This window comes from Nomascus leucogenys, chromosome 3, assembly GCF_006542625.1.
Source record: "Nomascus leucogenys isolate Asia chromosome 3, Asia_NLE_v1, whole genome shotgun sequence".
NCBI lineage: Eukaryota > Metazoa > Chordata > Mammalia > Primates > Hylobatidae > Nomascus > Nomascus leucogenys.
In genome coordinates this window covers 94,174,927-94,194,556 of record NC_044383.1, presented here as the reverse complement: position 1 = coordinate 94,194,556, position 19,630 = coordinate 94,174,927, and the positions used below count along the sequence as shown (strand labels likewise).

General features: G+C 40.5%; 1 protein-coding gene across 2 annotated transcripts in view; it reads left to right on the top strand.

Moving 5' to 3' along the window:
- Positions 1–19,630, top strand: part of SCML4 (Scm polycomb group protein like 4) — a 121,387-nt gene that overhangs the window by 44,586 nt on the left and 57,171 nt on the right. Inside the window, exon 2 of one of the 2 annotated variants that reach the window (XM_003278920.4) lies at positions 6,784–6,998. The exons of the other annotated variant lie outside the window; for it this stretch is intronic. Coding sequence (XP_003278968.1) covers positions 6,843–6,998 — 156 coding nt within the window. The 5' untranslated portion in view covers positions 6,784–6,842. The remainder of the gene's footprint in view (positions 1–6,783; positions 6,999–19,630) is intronic. 2 annotated transcript variants of the gene reach the window in all.

Genomic DNA, 19,630 nt, shown 5'->3' with positions numbered 1-19,630 from the left:
GAGATGGAGTCTCCCTCTGTCACCCGGGCTGGAGTGCAGTGGCGCGATCTCGGCTCACTGCAAGCTCCGCCTCCCGGGTTCCCACCATTCTCCTGCCTCAGCCTCCCGAGTAGCTGGGACTACAGGCACCTGCCACCATGCCCGGCTAACTTTTTGTATTTTTGGTAGAGACAGGGTTTCACCGTGTTAGCCAGGATGGTCTCGATCTCCTGACCTCATGATCCACCCATCTCAGCCTCCCAAAGTGTTGGGATTACAGGCGTGAGCCACCGCGCCTGGCCGGGATGTGTCTTATTTTTATTTGGCATCAGAGTACCTAAGCATAGTGTTTGAGCCTCACTGTCTATTCAACAGAAATCTGTTGGACAAATTAGTAAATGAATGAGTAAATACATGAATACATGTCTCAGACTAACTCTTGGACGACTCAGTGGCTCCATGGGATTGGAGTATGCTTTGGATTTGGTCATTTCTTGATCTTTATCTTGATGAAGCATGATTCGCCAGGACCTTGGTTGATATGTATTAGATTTGCAAAGCTAACATGTAAAATGTCATTCCAAATTAATAGAACAGATCTTAGTTACTCTTGCTTTCTGTTGTAGTATTTCTAGCCAAGTCTTGGCTTGATAAGAAGAGGGAGACTTAGGAAGCCAGCAGAAAATCACTTGATTTAATATTCCAGGCCAGGATTTGACAACTGTTTAAAGGTTATAACTTGGAGACTTAGAGACTTGATGACTAGGCTGTTTTAGGGACAGACTCTTTTAATGACTACTAAAGCACTGTGCTTCAAGATGGCTTTCAAATCTGACCTGAACTGAGGTAGTATTCACTGCACTGAAGTCCACAGTTGAAAGCAGAAAAATTCAGAGGTTTCATATATCCCTCCAGGATCCTGGGCATTCTCAAGTTATATATATATATATATACATTTTTTTTTTTTTTTTGAGATAGAGTCTTGCTCACTCTGTTGTCCAGGCTGAAGTGCAGTGGCGTGATCTCCCGGATTCAAGTGATTCTTGTGCTTCAACCTCCCGAATAGCTGGGACTACAGGCATATGCTATCATGCCTGGCTAATTTTTGTATTTTTATTAGAGATGGGAGTTTCACCATGTTGGCCAGGCTGGTCTCGAACTCCTGACCTCAAGTGATCCACCTGCCTCAGCCTCCGAAAGTGCTGGGATGACAGGTGTGAGCCACCGTACCCGGCCTGATTTATATATTTGGATGTGTTAAATTATGTATCTATGGATATAATATCTTTGGACAGCATTTGAGGTCTTTGAAAGTCTTTGGAGATGGGGGAATCTGGGAAAAGGGCAGTGGCCCAGCTGCCACCTGTGGGGAGGTGGTGTCAAGGAGTGGGAGATGGTGTCAAGGAGGGTGATGGTGGCAAGCTGCTTCTTTCTGGGGTCCGGTGAAACATTCCTGTCCATCATCTGTTTGTGGAAGCGCTTCTTAGCTCTGGAACAACTTTTTCTGATATTTTTGCTGATTGATAAAGACCTTTTTGCCTTTTTGTTACTTTTGTTTGCAACGTTAACATAGTAGCCACTGAAGTTCTGTGGCTCAAGAACAAAAACTGTTAGAAAACAAGAAAACAAAAGGCCATTCCAGGAAGCAAAAATTTTCAGTAGAAACTTTCAGAAAATAAGAATCATCCATTCATTGCTTATTTTTCTCTTTATCCTATTTTTCTAATTCTGATTTTAAAAATTCAGACAATGTGACTGGGTGTGGCGGCTCACGCCTGTAATCCCAGCACTTTGGGAGGCCCAGGTGGGCAGATCACGAGGTCAGGAGTTGAAGACCAATCATGCAAACATTGTGAAACCCCGTCTCTACTAAAAATACAAAAATTAGCTGGGCGTGATGGCCGGCGCCTGTAATCCCAGCTACTTGGGAGGCTGAGGCAGGAGAATTGCTTGAACCCGGGAGGTGGAGGTTGCAGCGAGTCAAGATTGTGCCACTGCACTCCAGCCTGGCAACACAGCGAGACTCCATCTCAAAAAAAAAAAAAAAAAAAATTCAGACAATGCAAAAGTGTACAAAGAGGAAAGAAAGAGCATCTTTTAGTATTTTCCTGCCCAGACACAATTGTCATCAGCCTTTTGATGATTACTTTTCCCAGATCTTTTTATGCTTAAACATGTGCAGATTTATCTTTATCTATATACATAAAATATATGTAGAGAATCAAAGTATATATGCTATTTTGCAATCTTCATATATGCATGTATATGTATATATATATACACAAATATTTCATTTTATAAATGTGAAATAATATGCTAAACCACGGTTGTTTTGAGGGACATTTTGATTGCTCTTAGTATTTCACTATTATAAAGAATGCTGCAAAGAATATCCTTTGCCATTTATCTTTGTGCTCTTGTCAGATTCTTTTTTTAGGATAAATCCTCAGGAGTGATACAGTTGGATTAGGAGGTGTGACTGTGTAAATTTTTACGTGGTTTTCAAATTGTCCTCCAGAAAGGCTAGCCAATTTGTACCCTTGCCAACAATCAGTGAGAGCGCCCATTGCATTAGCCCCTCACCAACATGAGTATTGTCAGGGTTTTTCATATTCGTCAGTCTGGCAATCGACAAGTGATACCTTAATTTACTTTTTGGGAGAGTTGGCAATAAAGTGCACAATCTTTTCTTGTAATAATTCACCTCTTTCCTTCCTTCCTTCTTTCCTGCTTGTCTTTTTGTATCCTTTGCTCATTTTCTATTGTGTGTATTGGGGGAGTGAGTTTCACTTTTATTGAGTTGGTGCAAAAGTAATTGCGGTTTTTGCCATTAGTTTCAATGGTAAAAACCGTGACTACTTCTGCACCAACCTAGTATTTTTATAATTTTTATAATTTACAGTATTAACCTTTTGTTGTTCCCATATGTAGCAAATAGTTTCCTTAGCTTTATTTTCAATCTTTTTTATGATTTTACATTTGCTTTATGAAAGTGTTTGAGTTTTACGTGGTCGTGTCTATCAATCTTTCTAGTTCTGCTTCCCAAGTTTGCTAATATCCAGTACTTAGAAAGCTCATCCCCATTCCGAGAACATACAAATGCTGACGTACATTATCTTTAGAACTTTTTAATGTTTCTTTTTTAATGTACATTTAAGTGTTGGAAATTTCTAAAAATATTTTGTTAAAATATAGGTAAAATTTTATTTATTTCTAAATGGCAGTTGTCCATAAATCATTTATTGCGCTTTCCTGTCTTGATGTGAAATGTTCCTAAATTTTTTGAATGGAAATTTAATATACATTTAATTTCTGGACTAACTCTTCCATTGACCCAGTTGCTACTCCTATACCATACTGCTGCCATGATTGGAGATTTATAGCACATTTTAATAACTAGGAGGGCAAATCTTCCTCACTAGACTTTGTTTTGCCCTTCTTTTTCTAAAGTCAGTTTGGATTTTTAATGTGATTGCATTTAATTAAAATTATATTTTAAAAATACCCATCTGTCCCAAAATAAAATAATCTTATTTATTCAAATCTTAAAATTTAAGGACATTAGCAAAATTTTAAGAAATATTATTTCCTTCATTGGAATCTTTCTACTTCTTATGAAATCTATATGAAGAACTGTGAAGGGTCTGAGATTTTACCCTCTCTGATAGCAAACAAATTAGACGGCCCTGGTGTCACAGATGCTGGCGGAAGACAGATAGCTCCTAGGTCAGAGGCACAGTACGTCACAGAACTTCATGTTCCCATGGGCTTCCCTTGTCCAAGCTCCATGGTGGATACTGCACATGCAGTGAGTTTGTGTCTCAATTGAGGAACTCTAAGCTCAGGAAACCCTAGTGGGGTCAGAGAAGGCTTCCTTGAGTTAACTGAGGAAGGAGAGGCATGGACTAGAGGGGGAAGAAAGAGCATTCCAGGCAAAGGGAACTGCAAATGCCAAGGCCCTGTGGTGGGTGCAAGTGTGTCAACAACTATAAATAACAGGAAAAAAATGCCACTATGGTGACTCCATTATCTTCTGGCTGATGGTGCTGAAGTGAACTGGCCTGTTTATTCTTTCCACTGTAAATGACCTGTTTATCTTGCCTAAATGCTTATAGATGTTTTCATGTGAGTGTTGATTTCTTGTTCTTTTCTTTCTTTCTTTCTTTTTTTTTTCTGAGATGGGGTCTCACTCTGTCACACCCAGGCTGGAGTGCAGTGGCGCGATCTTAGCTCATTGCGACCTGCCTCAGCCTCCCTAGTAGTTGGAATTACAGGCGCCTGCCACCATGCCCAGCTAATTTTTTGTATTTTTAGTAGAGACGGGGTTTCCCCATGTTGGCCAGGCTAGTCTGGAACTCCTGACCTCAGGTGATCTGCCCGCCTTGGCCTCCCAGTGTGCTGGGATTACAGGTGTGAGCCACCACACCCAGCCTGATCATGGGTTTTCTCTTGTTGAGTTCGGATCTTGATGTTAGTGGATAGGTTGTCTTTACTCCTCAGTAAAGACAAAGTAGTAAAGTAGAGAAGCATGTCCTAAACTAGGAAAAAAATAATTCCTGAGTTTAAAGTCTATAGAAATAATAACGAAGAAGCAGAAACTTGATGAGAATAGTTCAAAATTAGACTCGGACCAACTTTCATATAGCAAAAATCTTATTAAATAAATTTGGTGGTTCTTCAATGTTTTTAGTAGCCTCTTTTTGGAAAACAAATATTTTGGATATTTATTGGCACTGTGGGTATATTTATTGGCACTAAGTCTAGAAGTAGGATGATTTTTTTTGTTTACATGTTAATGAGCTTATAGTCCCTCATCCTAACTGATTGACTCCAAGATACCTTTAGTTATATCACCTGTCACTATTTTATGTACTACTAAGATAGAAAAAAAATGCTCCCTATGGAATTCTGACACACTGTAGGGTGTACCCTGATTTCAGAGATGTTAATACATGAAAAATATGCTTCTTAGAATCAGTGAGACCGAGTATTTTTCTTAAACTCACAAGAACAGAAAAAAAATTCATATCCAAAACACCTTGTCTATCTGTCTAACAGTGCATTGTTTTCTATTTGACAGTGCATTCAAAAAAATAATTTATACTTTAAAATTCTATTTACTACATATGGTATTTCCAAGAACAATCAAGATTATTGATAGAATACTGTTCATATTCAGAAAATTAACAAAGTGACCTTAAATCTATAAAGGATACCCAATATTTCCTATCATGTTTTCAAGAACTTCCACTATTTTATGTTTTCTGTCCTGAGCAGAGCAATCTTGTCCTTGTAGACAAGGCCCAGGCCAGGGTGTAGGGACTGTGCCCATCATCTTCCCCAACTTCTACAGGCTTTTGGGCAAAAGCCTCTCATTTCCACTGTAAGGTACCACTAATCCTTAAAAATGAATTTTATCACCCCTGAATCAAAGTCTAAAGTTCTGCCTCACTCATCACATTCCTGAACATTCCAGGAAGTCTGACCCCTGAGCTCATGATACCACTATGTTCTTTGAGTCAAGTTTGATCAACTACCTCTTGCTTCAAGGTTTAGGCAATTCTACCTGAGAAGCTTATTCTTTTTTTTTTTTCTGAGACAATCTTGCTCTGTCACCCAGGCTGGTGTGTAGCGGTGCGATCTCAGTTCACTGCAACCTCTGCCTCCCTGGTTCAAGCAATTCTCCTGCCTCAGCCTCCCGAGTAGCTGGGATTACAGGCGTGGGCAATCAAGCCCGGCTAATTTTTGTATTCTCGGTAGAGATGGGGTTTCTCTATGTTGTCCAGGCTAGTCTTGAACTCCTAGGCTCAAGTGATCCACCAGTCTCAGCTTCCCAAAGTACTGGGATTACAAGCATAAGCCAGTGTGCCTGGCGTACCCGGCCTTATTATTCATATTTTTAGTGCCATACTAAGATTATTGTAGTATGTGGGGTATCTGTGCAAAGGTATCTGTACATGCTGAACAATTACCCACAGTCCTGCCATCTTTGCCTTGGTGGCATTTTAGTATGTCTCCTTCCACTTTTTTACCATACACATTTTTTGCATAGTTGAGGTCATTTTAATGTGTGATGCTTTTTTTATTCAACATCATGTTGTTCAAAAAGTGTCATTAAAGGCTTTTAACTAGTTGATTGTTTTATTCTGCAGATATATTAAATATTCTCCTATTGCTTATTATTTGGGTTGCATCCATTTTAATTTTGCAATTCTAAATCATGTTAAAATGAACAAATCATGTTAAAATGAACATATCTGTATGTAAACCTCTGTCCACATTTTGATAGAAGGACCTCATCAACTTTCATACAATTGATTTGATAAATTTAAATTTCTTTTAAATTTCTTTCAAGAGAAAAAGAGATCATGACAATTTATAACTCAACCAAAGAGATAGGAGTGAACATGAGAGAGTGGCTTTGTTTATTTAATATTATTGTTACAACAGTTCAAAGTTGAACTAACTGAGGAAACTGAGACACAGACAAAGTCATTTTGTTGCTGGTGACATTATCAGCTGTGTTTGGAGCTGGGAAACTATTGTTTTCTTTGCCTAGCCAGTATCTTCCCTACTTCACTTGCCCCATGGAAATTCAACATCCTTGAAATTACAACAATCAACTCCCCCAGAGGCCCAACAGCATCGTAAATGCATCTAGTGGTACCTAGCTCCTTCATATTTGGTCTTCCCCTCCAATAAGTGGTAAGTATCGCCAAAATCACCAGACAGGATCATGTTTGCCTTGCAAACCAAACAAACGCTTCTGTTTTTGTTTTGCTTTGTGTCTGGACTAATTCTTAGCACCTCTTCTGCCTGTGAGCGGTTTGTCACCTCATTCTGTAAGACTGGCACCAGCAGAAATGCAGTCTCAAAGGATCCCAGGGAGAAAGCGAGGCCGACCCTCACTTCACTCCACACCTATGAAGATGGCAGTTCATAACCTTTATTCTGCTTCAGCTGGCTCTTTACCAGCAGTGAAGATCCCAAAGAAAAGAGGGCGGAAACCCGGGTACAAGGTACGGCTCCATCATCTCCTTCTCCAAAGTGGTATTGGGCTGGGGCATGGGTACTTGGTCAGACCTGCACTGCAAAATGCCACTAGAGATTGGGAGCTTGGTAGAGACAGGATGAGAAATAAGCCTCCCTCGGTGAAGTATGTGACGGATGAGGTCTCACTGTTACAACATGGCACATAATGCCTGCTGTCGTGTGCATTTTTCCAAGTGGAGAAAGCAAATTACACCAGATGGGGAAAGTTGTGAGCAAGCAGATTTTAGGGTCATCGCTAAACACACATTATTAAACCTTGCATCTAAATTAGTGTTTCAGACACTGAGCTTTCCCCTGACTGTTCCTACCAGGGTAAATCTCGAAGCCACTTTCCAGAACTCATTTGTCATTTATTTTAGCAGGAGCAGATGATGTTCCTGAGACATTTAAATTAATAACACGAGCAGGCCAGTGTCAAAGGACATGGGAAAGTCTTCCCAAACAGAACCTCAACACAGAGAGTCATAATGAAAATTCAGCATGTTAATTCCTAGTTTCCCACTTCTAAAAGGTGCTGACATTGAGTTTGGCTACAAGGAGGCATATCAGGCAAAATTACATTCCTGTGACCCTTTTAAGAATTAGCAGTGATTTGGAGAGGCTGGGGTGGCGAATAAATCCTCTGATGTAACCACAATCATAAACCAACTCAAACCCAAGGGAGGGCTGCTTCTCTTAGTTGTTTCTGAATAGGCTACTAGAGAGGAAAAAAATGTTACGCTTGTTCTTCACAAACCTTTCGGGCATTAGAAAATGAGCTTCAGAAGTTTTCCTTCATCTATTTTTCGTGAAATAAAGGCTTATGTTTCCATCTTGAGACCTGAATACTGAAACTGGAATGCAAATTGGCAATTAACTCCCATATATTTAGGAAAATATATGGAAATTATTTCAGGTCAGTAGAAAGAGCTTCTGGAAGAGTTGGTAATGAGTTCAATCTTTATCCCTTTGCTTCTCCATAGTTCTTCCACATGCTGGAAAATAAAATCAGTAGGTGGGAGGAAGGCTCCTCAAAGTTATTGTGGGGTCATTGGTTTTAGTAAAAGAAGCTTTTACTCAGCTATCTCATGAGGTAAAGTCTTCTCTCACTGGTTGTTCTTCTAACAACATGAATCTCCTTTCTTTCATGTGCATGCCAGCTTTAGAACTGTCTCTGAAGCTGGCATAGGGCCAGTCTCACCCACTCACTACCTGTGCAGTTGTTGGCTTCTGGGAATTGCATCTGGAGGGCTGGAGCAGGGCAGCCTTTCTGTTTATAGCTCCAGGGAGCAAATCCAGGATCCGAAGAAACATACTGAAGACTTCTCCCTCCTATTTGGCCTTTCTCCCACTCTCCTGGAGGCTGTGACCCAAGAATGAAAATTACCAACAGACTTAGCATTCCTGGGGCCAGGAAGAATGGAAAATTCATTCCATGAAAGGAACCTGATTTCACAATTTTCCTGTCTCCTCAAAAGGGTAGTTTTCAGCACTCATGACACTCAGAGACAACTCAGATCAGGAAGAAATCTTTGGGTTGGTTGGCTGATAATATAGAGCTCTGCCCAAAGCAGGCAGTCTCTTCCCATTTCCTCATAGAGTTTCTCTTATGGGAAGCAGGCCACTGCTCTTCCTTGAATCCACTTCCCATATATTTAGGAAAATGTATGGAAATTATTTTAGGCCAACAACTCCCAGACAGCTTCCCAAGCTATAGGCTTAATGTTCTAGAATAATAGTTCCAAACCGGGTGCCATTCTGCATGAAGTTCCCACCCACCCGTGGTGACATAAGAAAAACAAGAGCCATTTGAAAGTCTTCATGAAGTTCAAATGATTCCTCTTAAAGGATGATCCTTTATTCTGAAATATCTGCTTCCTACTATCTTGGTGGTAAAATGTATTGTTTTATTAAATGTTGTATGTTAATAGGATTTAGTAATTTTTAAAAATGTTCTTAGTTGGCAAAATAAAGTTGGCAACCTATTAATCTCCCCAGTTTTATTTTGACAATTTCCTAGACCTGGACACCCCATTTTACCATTAATGACAGGACTTTAATTGTGAAGAAGCCAACTCAGAAATTGTACAGTTTCACTCAATTTGCCAAATGTCCACCACTTTGACGCTTTTAACTATCTGGGACACAGTTGGGGAGCCAGAAGTTGTTAAAAAAAATTCTGACCAAGCAAAGTAAGATATTACTTGGTCTAACTTTTAAAGATACTCTATTTCATTGCTAAGAAAACACTTCCAGGCCTTCCATCAGAATTTATTTACATTTTTTGTTAACATGTTTCTTGAAAGCTCAGTTACAGCTGGTTAGTAGCCTTAGATTTGAAGGGGAAGGTATTTTGGGTGAGAATACTCCATACACAGCTGGACACTGAAGAATAATAATTACTTTTGTAGTGAGATGATAATATACTAACAAGAGATAAATAATACAATAATGTCAATCTTATAAAATAAGATATAACATAATTTTATTATATCAATAACATTATTACAATGATATATTGATGTTAATAATAGCATCATAATAAGATAATATGTTTCTCAGCCTTTGGCAGGCTCTTCTCCAGGAGATTCTGAGGACACCTCATTGTATTGACTGTATAACAAGTCTATGCTGGTTGACATTTGTCACTTCTTGCCTGGTGTTGCCCCAGCTGCTCTGTCAATCACCTCTGTGCACATGTGGGAACTCTCTCTGGTCCAAGACCTCCATTCAAGACCCAAGAACATGTAACACAGGCTGTGACACTTAACTGCTTCCTGAAGATAACATGAGTGAATTGCAGGCAGATAAGGGAGGGTTACACTGGCAGTCAGGTATCAATGCTCTAGAGTTTCATAGGTCAGGCCCCCTCCCAGGGCCCATCTGGCCATCTCCCTCTTGGCCCCAGGCTTGCAGCCACATGACTGGGGCAGGCTCACAGCTGGAAGAGTATTAAACATTTTAAGGCGCTACTGCCCTCTTCTTGCCCTGGTCAAAGAAAGCAAAACCTCTGAACGTCATATGTTCTATGAAGAACCATACTCTGACTACCACGAAAATAGCCTTGTTCATGATCAAACAGAGCATTTACCTCTCCATTTGAAACATCTGCTATTGGTTGAGGTCCTTAGTTCAGAGACTCCCCAAGATCAATAGGTGGATTTTCCTTACATTTCATGACCAAAAAGACCACCAAGATATTTTTAAAGAAACAGAGAGGAGCTGCACTAAGAACAAATCCTAGTTTCCATTCTGTTGAGGCAGCTGGTTATAATGCCTCTAATAGTGGATTTCGATCTTCTGTGTCTTCCTGGTTGAGATTTTTATTTAAGCAGAAGAAACAAGTTCTGGGTTTTGAAAAATAGCTGTTTGTCCCCAATACAAGGTAATAAGAATACTAATAGCAATCATAATCATACAAAATATTTATTGAATACTTTTACGTTTGAGGCTCCGGGTGGAAGCATTTTATGTGTATTTCTTATTTGATCCTTGATAGTTTGAGAGTGAGAGGAAAGAGCTGCAGAAAAACTGCAGGCCTTAGGCATGAATGAACCAAGCCCACAGGAGGCAGCAGCCCTCCGCTCCTCAGCCATCGCCTTGTATTATTGTTCAGAATAGCAATTATGCTTCTCAAGTCAAAAAAGAGGAAATGATGTTCTGTCTGCTTTGTTTAATGAGTTAAGAAAAGTGTGGCATGTTCTAGAAAGGATATCATCCTTGAAATGTTAGAAACAAAATAGTTAAAATGACTCAAAATGTTGGTAATTGTGTCATTCGGGATACAAATTCAGCTGCTGTAACAAGGGCTAAATAACAGTGGCTTTAAAGAAGAAAGAAGCTAATTTCTCCCTCATGTTAAAGTGTGGGAAGGCTGGTATGATGGCTCCATGGGGTGGGGACCCGGGCTGTTCCTGTATTGTTGCTTGTCACCTAGGCTGGAGTGCAGTGGCACCCTCACAGCTCACTGTAGCCTCGACTTCCCAGGTCAAGCAATTGAGTTGTGGGGAATACAGATGCACGCCACCATGCCTGGCTAATTTTTTACTTTTTTTTTTTTCTTTGTACAGATGAAGTCTCACCGAGTTCCCAAGGCTGGTCTTGAATGCCTGGGCTCAAGAGATCCTCTCGCCTCAGCCTCCCAAAGTGCTGGGGTTACAGGCGTGAGCCACCGGGCCCAGCCAGCTCTGCCATTGTTAACACAGTTTCTACCTCCTGGTCTAACATGCCTGCTCCAGGTCCCACTGTCCCACTGTTTTAGACAACAGAATGGGAACACAGAGCTAGCAGAGGGCGTGGCTGTCTCCTTGAAGGGCTCAATTCTCGAAGTCGCACATCCATTACAATTTGCATTCCCCAGGCCAGCAGTTAGTCACTTAGCCACCTGTAGCTACAAGGGAAGCTAGAAAATGCAGTGCTGGTTACTGAGTGATCAGCTAAAATTCAGGAAGTCCATTGTTAAAGGAAGAAAGGAGAATGGATATTTGGGAACAGCTAACAGCTTCTGTTGAGTACCTAAAGGACAGGCTTCTGTTAACTGGAAAATTCACTTGCTAATTTTCTAATTAATATGGGTAAATGCAATGTTTTGTAATCCTTCAGTACTTTGGATTGTTTTGTTTTCTCTTCCTTATTTTTTTTTCTGAAAAAAATAGGTGTTCTTTGCCCTGTGTAACAAGAGAGTCAAGTTCACAAAAATCTCAAGTAAGAGAACTTAAGTAGAAACTTGAGTATTCAAACTTAAGTAGAAAGAGTTTTCGTTTGTTTGTCTCAACATTTGTTTAAAGCCTCTTTCTAAACGTGTTTTCATTAGAACTGTTGAATTGGCGTCACTGGTTCTGTGGCAGTCCAGATGTTGTATTGCTTGGAATTGTATTACAGACATTAAAGATAGCTTAATAGGCCGGGGGTGGTGGCTCACGTCTGTAATCCCAGCAGACGTGAGCCTGCTGCTTTGGGAAGCCGAGGCAGGTGGATCACGAGGTCAGGAGATCGAGACCATCCTGGACAACATGGTGAAACCCCGTCTATACTAAAAATACAAAAACTAGCTGGGCATGGTGGTGCGTGTCAGTAATCCCAGCTATTCATGTCAGGAGAGGCTGAGGCAGGCGAATTGCTTGAACCAGGGAGTTGGAGGTTGCAGTGAGCCAAGATCATGCCACTGCGCTCCAGCCTAGAGACAGGGTGAGATTCTGTCTCAAAAAAAAAAAAATAGCTTAATAGTACAGATGGGAAGAGTGGCTACCTGATACCCTTCCTGTGCCTCTTTCCAGGGTCCCTCTCTTGCTGATGGTAGGTATGGATTGCCGCCTTTGGTCTGTGGGGGAAATTATGACACAGTCACAAGGCAGGGGCCATTTCCTCTGGTTGAACATTGCGCAGCACCTAGGGTAGGGACTGTCTCCCCTGTGTCTTCTGTTGCCTACCCCGCAATGCCCATGCACCCAGGGCTGGAACAGCGGTCGGGGTGAGGCTCAGCGGTGGATCTGAGGCAGTGGTAGGCTGGTAAATGTTTTACAGCTGGCACTCTGAGTGTAGCTCTGACATGATTGTTAGTTGTTATTTTCACTCATGTTAAAGAGTAAAATGAGCGTAAACAATGAGGTCGTATGTCAGAGCTTTCTTTGTTTGTCAAGATTGAGAATGACTTCCTTGCTAAATTAGATAATAGTTTTGTTTTTTATTTGGACAGGGTTTTATAATACTATGTTGCCCAGGCTGGAGTGCAGTGGTTATTCAGGAGCGAGATCATAGCTCACTGCAGCCTTGAACTCTTTTTTTTTTTTTTTTTTTTGAGACAGAATCTCACATTATCACCCAGGCTGGAATGCAGTGGCACAATTTCCGCTCACTGCAACCTCCGCCTCCCAGGTTCAAGCAATTCTCCTGCCTCAGCCTCCTGAGTAGCTGGGATTACAGGCGTGCACCACCATGCCTGGCTAATTTTTGTATTTTTAGTAGAGACGGGATTTCACCATGTTGGCCAGCCTGGTCTTGAACTCCTGACCTCAGGTGATCCACCCACCTGGGTCTCCCAAAGTGCTAGGATTACAGGTGTGAGGACTGCACCCAGCCAACCTTGACCTCTTGGCCTCAAGCAGCCCTTCTGCCTCAGCCTCCCAAGCAGCTGGGACTACAGGCATGTGCCACCATGCCTGGATTGGATAATAGTTTTTGAAGACAAAAAAGAATTTAAGTTTTTTGTGCTATTCACATTGTAACAGCTATAGACATGACATGCTTTTAAGTTTAACCTGCATTTTTAGTATTTTTTCCATCATTTTTTAAAGTCTATAAATCAACACAATAATAAGCCCACCTCTAATTCACAGCATTTCCCAGATTCTAAGGTGTAAATATTCCCTTCATGGCCAATATTAAGCCACCAATGTGATGTCCCTGAATATGAATTTGGGAAAAGATGTACAGCAGCAAACCCTTGGAAATACAGATGCTGTCGTAAAATTACAAAGTGATGAGTTGTCAGTATTTATTACTTTTGTTTTTAATAAACTTTTTATTTACTTGTTTGTTTGTTTAGTTTCACTAAGTAAAAAATGATTTGTGAATGGGGCAGCCTCCTGAGCCAGGGTAGGTTCAGAGACTCCCTACAAACTTTATTAACTTGTAAGTGTATATACTGTAATTTTTATTTAAAAAATTTTTTTGAGACAGAGTCTCACTCTGTCGCCCAGGCTGGAGTGCAATGTCGCAATCTCAGCTCACTGCAACCTCCGCCTCATAATTTTTAATAAGGGCTGTGTTTAACAATCCACTTGCAATACTCCTGAAGATGTGACAATCCTCTCTCATGGACTAGTACAAGCCGGCTCCAGCCCCTGGGGGATCAGAGTTCTGCTGAGCTCAAGATGCCTGTACCTGGATGGTCCCTGTCCCCGCTTTCATCAGCTGGGCTGAAGGTTTTGATCCCATTGCCACTGATATACAGAACTTGACCCCCTCACCAGTTTCTGTAAGAAACCCAATCACACCAAGCAGTTCTTGAAATGTGTGGTTTCTACTAAAGATTGTTGGGGTTGCAGGCCATAGTGGACAGCTTCTGTTAAATGACTCTCATGGATAGATGTTTTTCTGAATTCTACTTTATTTAAGGATAGTGTATTAGTCTGTTTTCACCCTGCTGATAAAGAGATACCTGAAACTGGGTAATTTTAAAGAAAAAGAGGTTTAATGGACTCACAGTTCCACAGTTCCTCCAGGGAGGCCTCACAGTCATGGTGGAAAGCAAAAGGTGTGTCTTATATGGCAGCAGATAAGAGAGAACAAGAGCCAAGCGAAAGGGGTTTCCCCTTGTAAAACCATCAGATCTGGTGAGACTTATTCAATACCACAAGAACAGTACCGGGGAAATTACCCCCATGATTCAGTTACCTCCCACCGGTCCCTCCACAACACGTGGGAATTATGGGAGCTACAATTCAAGATGAGATTTGGGTGGGGACACAGTGAAACCATATCAGATAGCACTTTTCTGTTTTTCTTTTTCTTCCTTTTCCCTCCCGGTACCCATGGAATACTGGCTTCATTGTCTCCTCTCTTGGGTTCCTTCGGTGAGGAGGAAATGAAACCATTCCTTCCCACCTCAGGCAGAGCAGGAGCCCTCCCCACCTCCTCACCAGGCTCAGCCCCTTTCTGGATACAGACCAGCATCTGAACCCATAGGATCCGAATCCTATCCCTCCTCATTTGCATCTCTGAAAGGCATAAGAAAGGATGGGCCATTCCACTCACACCTCCAAGCATCCCCTTCTGCTTTCACTGTGATGAAGGCAATCTATTCTATTTGGGTAATTTTACTTTCCTAAGAAAGTGTTAGTGCAATGATTATTTAATTAGAATCCCAGATTTGACCAAACCAGGCCTCAAGGCCAAAAGGTACGAGCCCTTCCATCTCTTGGGTGTTTAATATCTCCCCCAAATGCAGAAGGAAATAGGTACGAGTAGATCCGGTTACAGGCTGACTCCTAGGAATGGAATTAGGTCACTGGCCACAAGCTTCTTGTTATTGGAACCAATGTGCATTTCCAGCAGGCAAGTTTTTAGACGAAAGTCTGTGGTTAAACATGGTGAGTTATTCCATGTCTTCTAACTTTGTTCCCCTGCAGCATCTCCTCAGAACCCCAAGGGAGTTTTGTATGAAGAAAGAACGTGAGTTCCAAGAAGAAATGTGTCCACAAGGAAAGCTATGGGCAGGGACATGGACAAAGCTAGTCTTCCTTAAATAGAGGTGGGGAGGTGTCTTAGTCAGCTCGGGCTGCCGTACCAAAATGCCATAGCCTGGGTGGCTTCAATATAGAAATTAATTTTGTCATTGTTCTGGAGGCTGTAAAGTCCAAGATCAAGGTGCAGCAGGATTCAGTTCTGGTGAGGGCTCTCTTGGCAACGCGCGGCTGCCTTCTTACTGTGTCCTCACATGGTGGAGACAGCAAGCAAGCTCTGGCCTCTCTTCCTCTTCTTTTAAGAACACTAATCCTGGCCAGGTGCAGTGGCTCACACCTGTAGCCCCAGCATTTTGGGAGGCAGAGGCGGGCAGATCACTTGAGGTCAGGAGTTTGAGACTAGCCTAGCCAATGTGGTGAAACCCCATCTCTACTAAAAATACAAAAATTATCTGGCTGTGGTGGCAAGTGCCCATAATCCCAGCTACTTGGGAGGCTGAGGCAGGAGAACCTGGGAGATGGAGGTTGCAGTGAGCCGGAATGGTGCCACTGCACTCCAGCCTGGGTGACAAAGCAAGACTCTGTCTCAAAAACATACAAAAAAAAAAAAAAAAGAACATGAATCTCTTCATGGGGCCCACCGTCAAGACCTCATGTAAACCTAATTACCTCCCAAAGGCTCCACCTCCAAATACCTTCACATTGGCTGTTAGTACTTCAACGTATGAATTTTGGAAGGTACACAAACATTCAGTCCATAACAGAAAGGAAGGAAAGGAAGGAGAACATAATTTAAAAAAACAAAAATCTAGGCTGGGCATCGTGGCTCATGCTTGTAATTCCAGCACTTTGGGAGGCTAGGCAGCAGGATCACTTGAGCCTAAGAGTTCGAGACCAGCCTGGGCAACATAGCACTACCCTGCCTCTACAAAAAATAATAAAATAGATAAATTAGCCAACTGTGATGGTGCTCACCTGTAGTCCTAGCTACTTGGGAGACTGAGGTGGAAGGATTGCTTGAGCCCAGGAACTCAAAGCTGAAGTAAGTCGTGATCGTGTCACTGCACTCTAGCTTGAGTGACAGAGTAAGACCTTGACCAAAAAAAAAAAAAAAAAAAAGTGCATTTATTTTCTAGGGCTGATGTAACAAAACGCAACAAATTAGGTAACAAACAACAGAAATTTATTGTCTCAGAGTTTTGGAAGCTACAAGTTCATGATCTCAAGGTGTAGGTAGTGTTGGTTCTTTCTGAGTCTGTAAGGAAGAATCTGTTCCATGTCTCTCTCCCAGCTTCTGATAGTGTCAGGCTTTCCTTGGCTTGTAGACGGCTCACTCCCCATGTCTTCCCATCATCTTCCATCTGTGTGTGTCTGCCTCTCCGTCCATATTTCCATTTTGTATAAGGATACCAGTCACATTGGATTAAGACCCAGACTTATGACCTCATCTTAACTCGACCATCTGCAAAGACTGTATTTTCAAATAAGGTCACATTCACAGGTACTGAGAGTTGAGATTTCCATATGTTTTTGAGGGACACATTTCAACCCATAACATCTAATATGACAATCTTTGTCTTTTAATTAGGTGTTTAGTCCAATCATATTTTTAAAAATTACCAATAAATTTGGGCTTAAATCTATACTGATTTTTTGTGTTCTATATATTCCTTTTACCTTTCTTTTCTGCCTTCTTTTTGAGTTATTTTTTATTATTTAATTTTTTCTTTCCCATTCATTGGAAGTCAAGCATTCTGTTTTCTGTTGTATTAATGGTTACTCTAAAAATTACAGCATGCTTACTTATCAGAGTTGTCTAAAGTTAACCATAATTTTGCTTCTTCCTAAATAATACAAGGACTTTAGTACACTTTAATTCCATTTATATTCTGCCCCTCACACTTATATATTATTGTTGCCATACATTTAAATTTTTTCTTTTTTAGCTCCTCCAGTCATCATTATTATTGTTTTATACAGTCATTTTCATTTAAATTCACCTGATTATTTACCACTTCTAAAAAATTCTTCATTTTTGTATATCAGAACTTCCACCTGGGTTCCTTCTCATTTTGCCTGAAGTAAAATGAAAAGAAGCTCCTCTAATATAGGTCCTCTAGTGATAAACTCTTAGTTTTTGTTGTTTGGGACTATCTTTATTTTACCTTCACTTTTGGAAAAAAAAAGACTTTTTTTTTTTTTTTCTGGGTGTAGAAGTCTAGATTGTCAGTTATTCCCTTGAAGCACATAGAAGATATATTTTGCTGGGTACGGTGGCTCATGCCTGTAATCCTAGCACTTTGGGAGGCCAAGACGGGCGGATCACTTGAGGTCAGGAGTTCGAGACCAACCTGGCCAACATGATGCAACCCCATCTCTACTGAAAATATGAAAATTCGCTTGGCATGGTGGCGCCTGCCTGTAATCCAAGCTGCTTGGGAGGCTGAGGCAGGAGAATCATTTGAACCCAGGAAGCGGTGGTTGCAGTAAGCCAAGATTGCACCACTGCACTCCAGCATGGGTGACAGAGCAAGACTCTGTCTAAAAAAGAAAACAAAAACAAAAACAAAAAACAAAACCAAAGATGTTATATTTATATTCTGGGGTTCATTGTTGTAGAGAACTCAACTACTTTTCTAGCTTATTAAGGTGTTTCTTGGAAAGTAATCTGTATTTTTAATCTAATTTTAAGACTTTTTTCTCTGTCTTTGGTGTTTTATAATTTCACTTCATTGTGCTGACATGTGGATTTATATTTTATTCATCCTATTTAGGATTTGCTGAGCTTCCTGAATCTGTGAGTTGAAATCTTTCATCAGTTCTGGAAAATTCTCTGCTATTATCTCTTCAAATATAATCTCCTTTCCATTCTCCATATTCTTTTCTTCTGAAACTCTTATGTTTCAAACTTCTCATATTCTCTATGTCTTTTAACCTCTTTTCCATAGTTTTAATCTATTGGTTTCTGTGCTGCTTTCTGGGTAATTTCTTCTGGCATATCTTCGAGCTCATTAATTTTCTCTTTAGCTATGTTTACAATGCTGTTAAGTCTATCCATTTACTTCTTAATTTTAATTATTGTGTTACCCACTTATAAACATTCAATTTGCTTCTTTTTCAAATTTACTGTGTTTTTTAAATCATTTTTTGTTCCCCAGATATATTTTCAAGCTTGTCCTTTATATCTTTATACATAGTATCATAGTTGTTTTTAATCTAAGTTTGATAATTGAAATATCTTAATATTTTGGGGGTTTTATTGCTGTGTGTTTTTATTGCTTATTCTTTCTTTAGTTATTTGCTTCCTTGTGTGCTTGGGTATTTTGGACTGTTATTCATCAACCTTGAAAAATTATTTTTGAGACTTCTTTGAAATCTTTCTCCAGAGATGATGTGTTTTCTTTTGCCTTTCCAGTCACCTGAGACACTGTCATATTGAGTAATTTTTTAACTAAATTCATAGCCTGAAGTTTTCTTAATCACCCAAGTTCTGTGAATTTGGGATGCAAATATATGTGCGGTCTGGCTTCTGGTAATATCTTCTCAGGGATTCTGCAAATCTCCTCCCTCAATGTCAAGGCAACTTTTCTTGTAGCCAGGCAGGGGTGGGAGAAGATGGGACAAGTCTACAGCTGGCGTGCCCTTATCCTGAGGTTGTAGCTCTTAGGGTAAGCCCTGGGCTTCATTGCAATGCCCATGGCCCAGATTACACCTATATGTTGGCCTGGTTATTCTTTATGTATGTCAGTTCCTCCACACTTTTAATCATTTTTGCATTTATTCATTATTTGTAGTAGTTTCAATTGATCCTAATAACCAGTTTTCCATCTTACCAGAAACAGGACTTCAAAGAATTTAGTATGTTACATTTCTTCTAATTAACATTCCAAATATGGCAGTAACACTGGTTTTGACTCAAATTCTTTAATGTGTTCAAAAATAATCTAATGAAAGTTACACACACAATATTATGAGTTGGGAAGAGCTTAGAAACCAACAAGTGTAACCCATTTAATGGCTTTGGAAGATGAAGTTTAGAGGAGCTGAGTGAGTTGCTCAGAGTCCCGTGTGAGTTGGCAGCAGAACCAGTACTAGTCATTTGTTATCTCTAAGACCTGTACTCTTGCCACTGCCCTACAGTGCAGTGGCAATGTGTAGTTGACTGAAATTATGTCCATTGCCCTGATGAGGAAATACGGATTATTCCTTCTCTTCATGCCCTCTCCCAAACTTCTGCACAGAACTTTTACTGTCTCATTCTGAAGGTTTATTACTTTAGTATTACAGAAGGAGTGTTTTGAAACTTAGAGACAAAGCCAGTATTATTGCCCAATAATAAGTCTAGTTAGTAAGTTAACCAAATCAGCAATAAGTAAATAAATGCGAATGTTTTATAACATAATAAAAATGTACTATTAAAGCAAAGATTTTGTGAA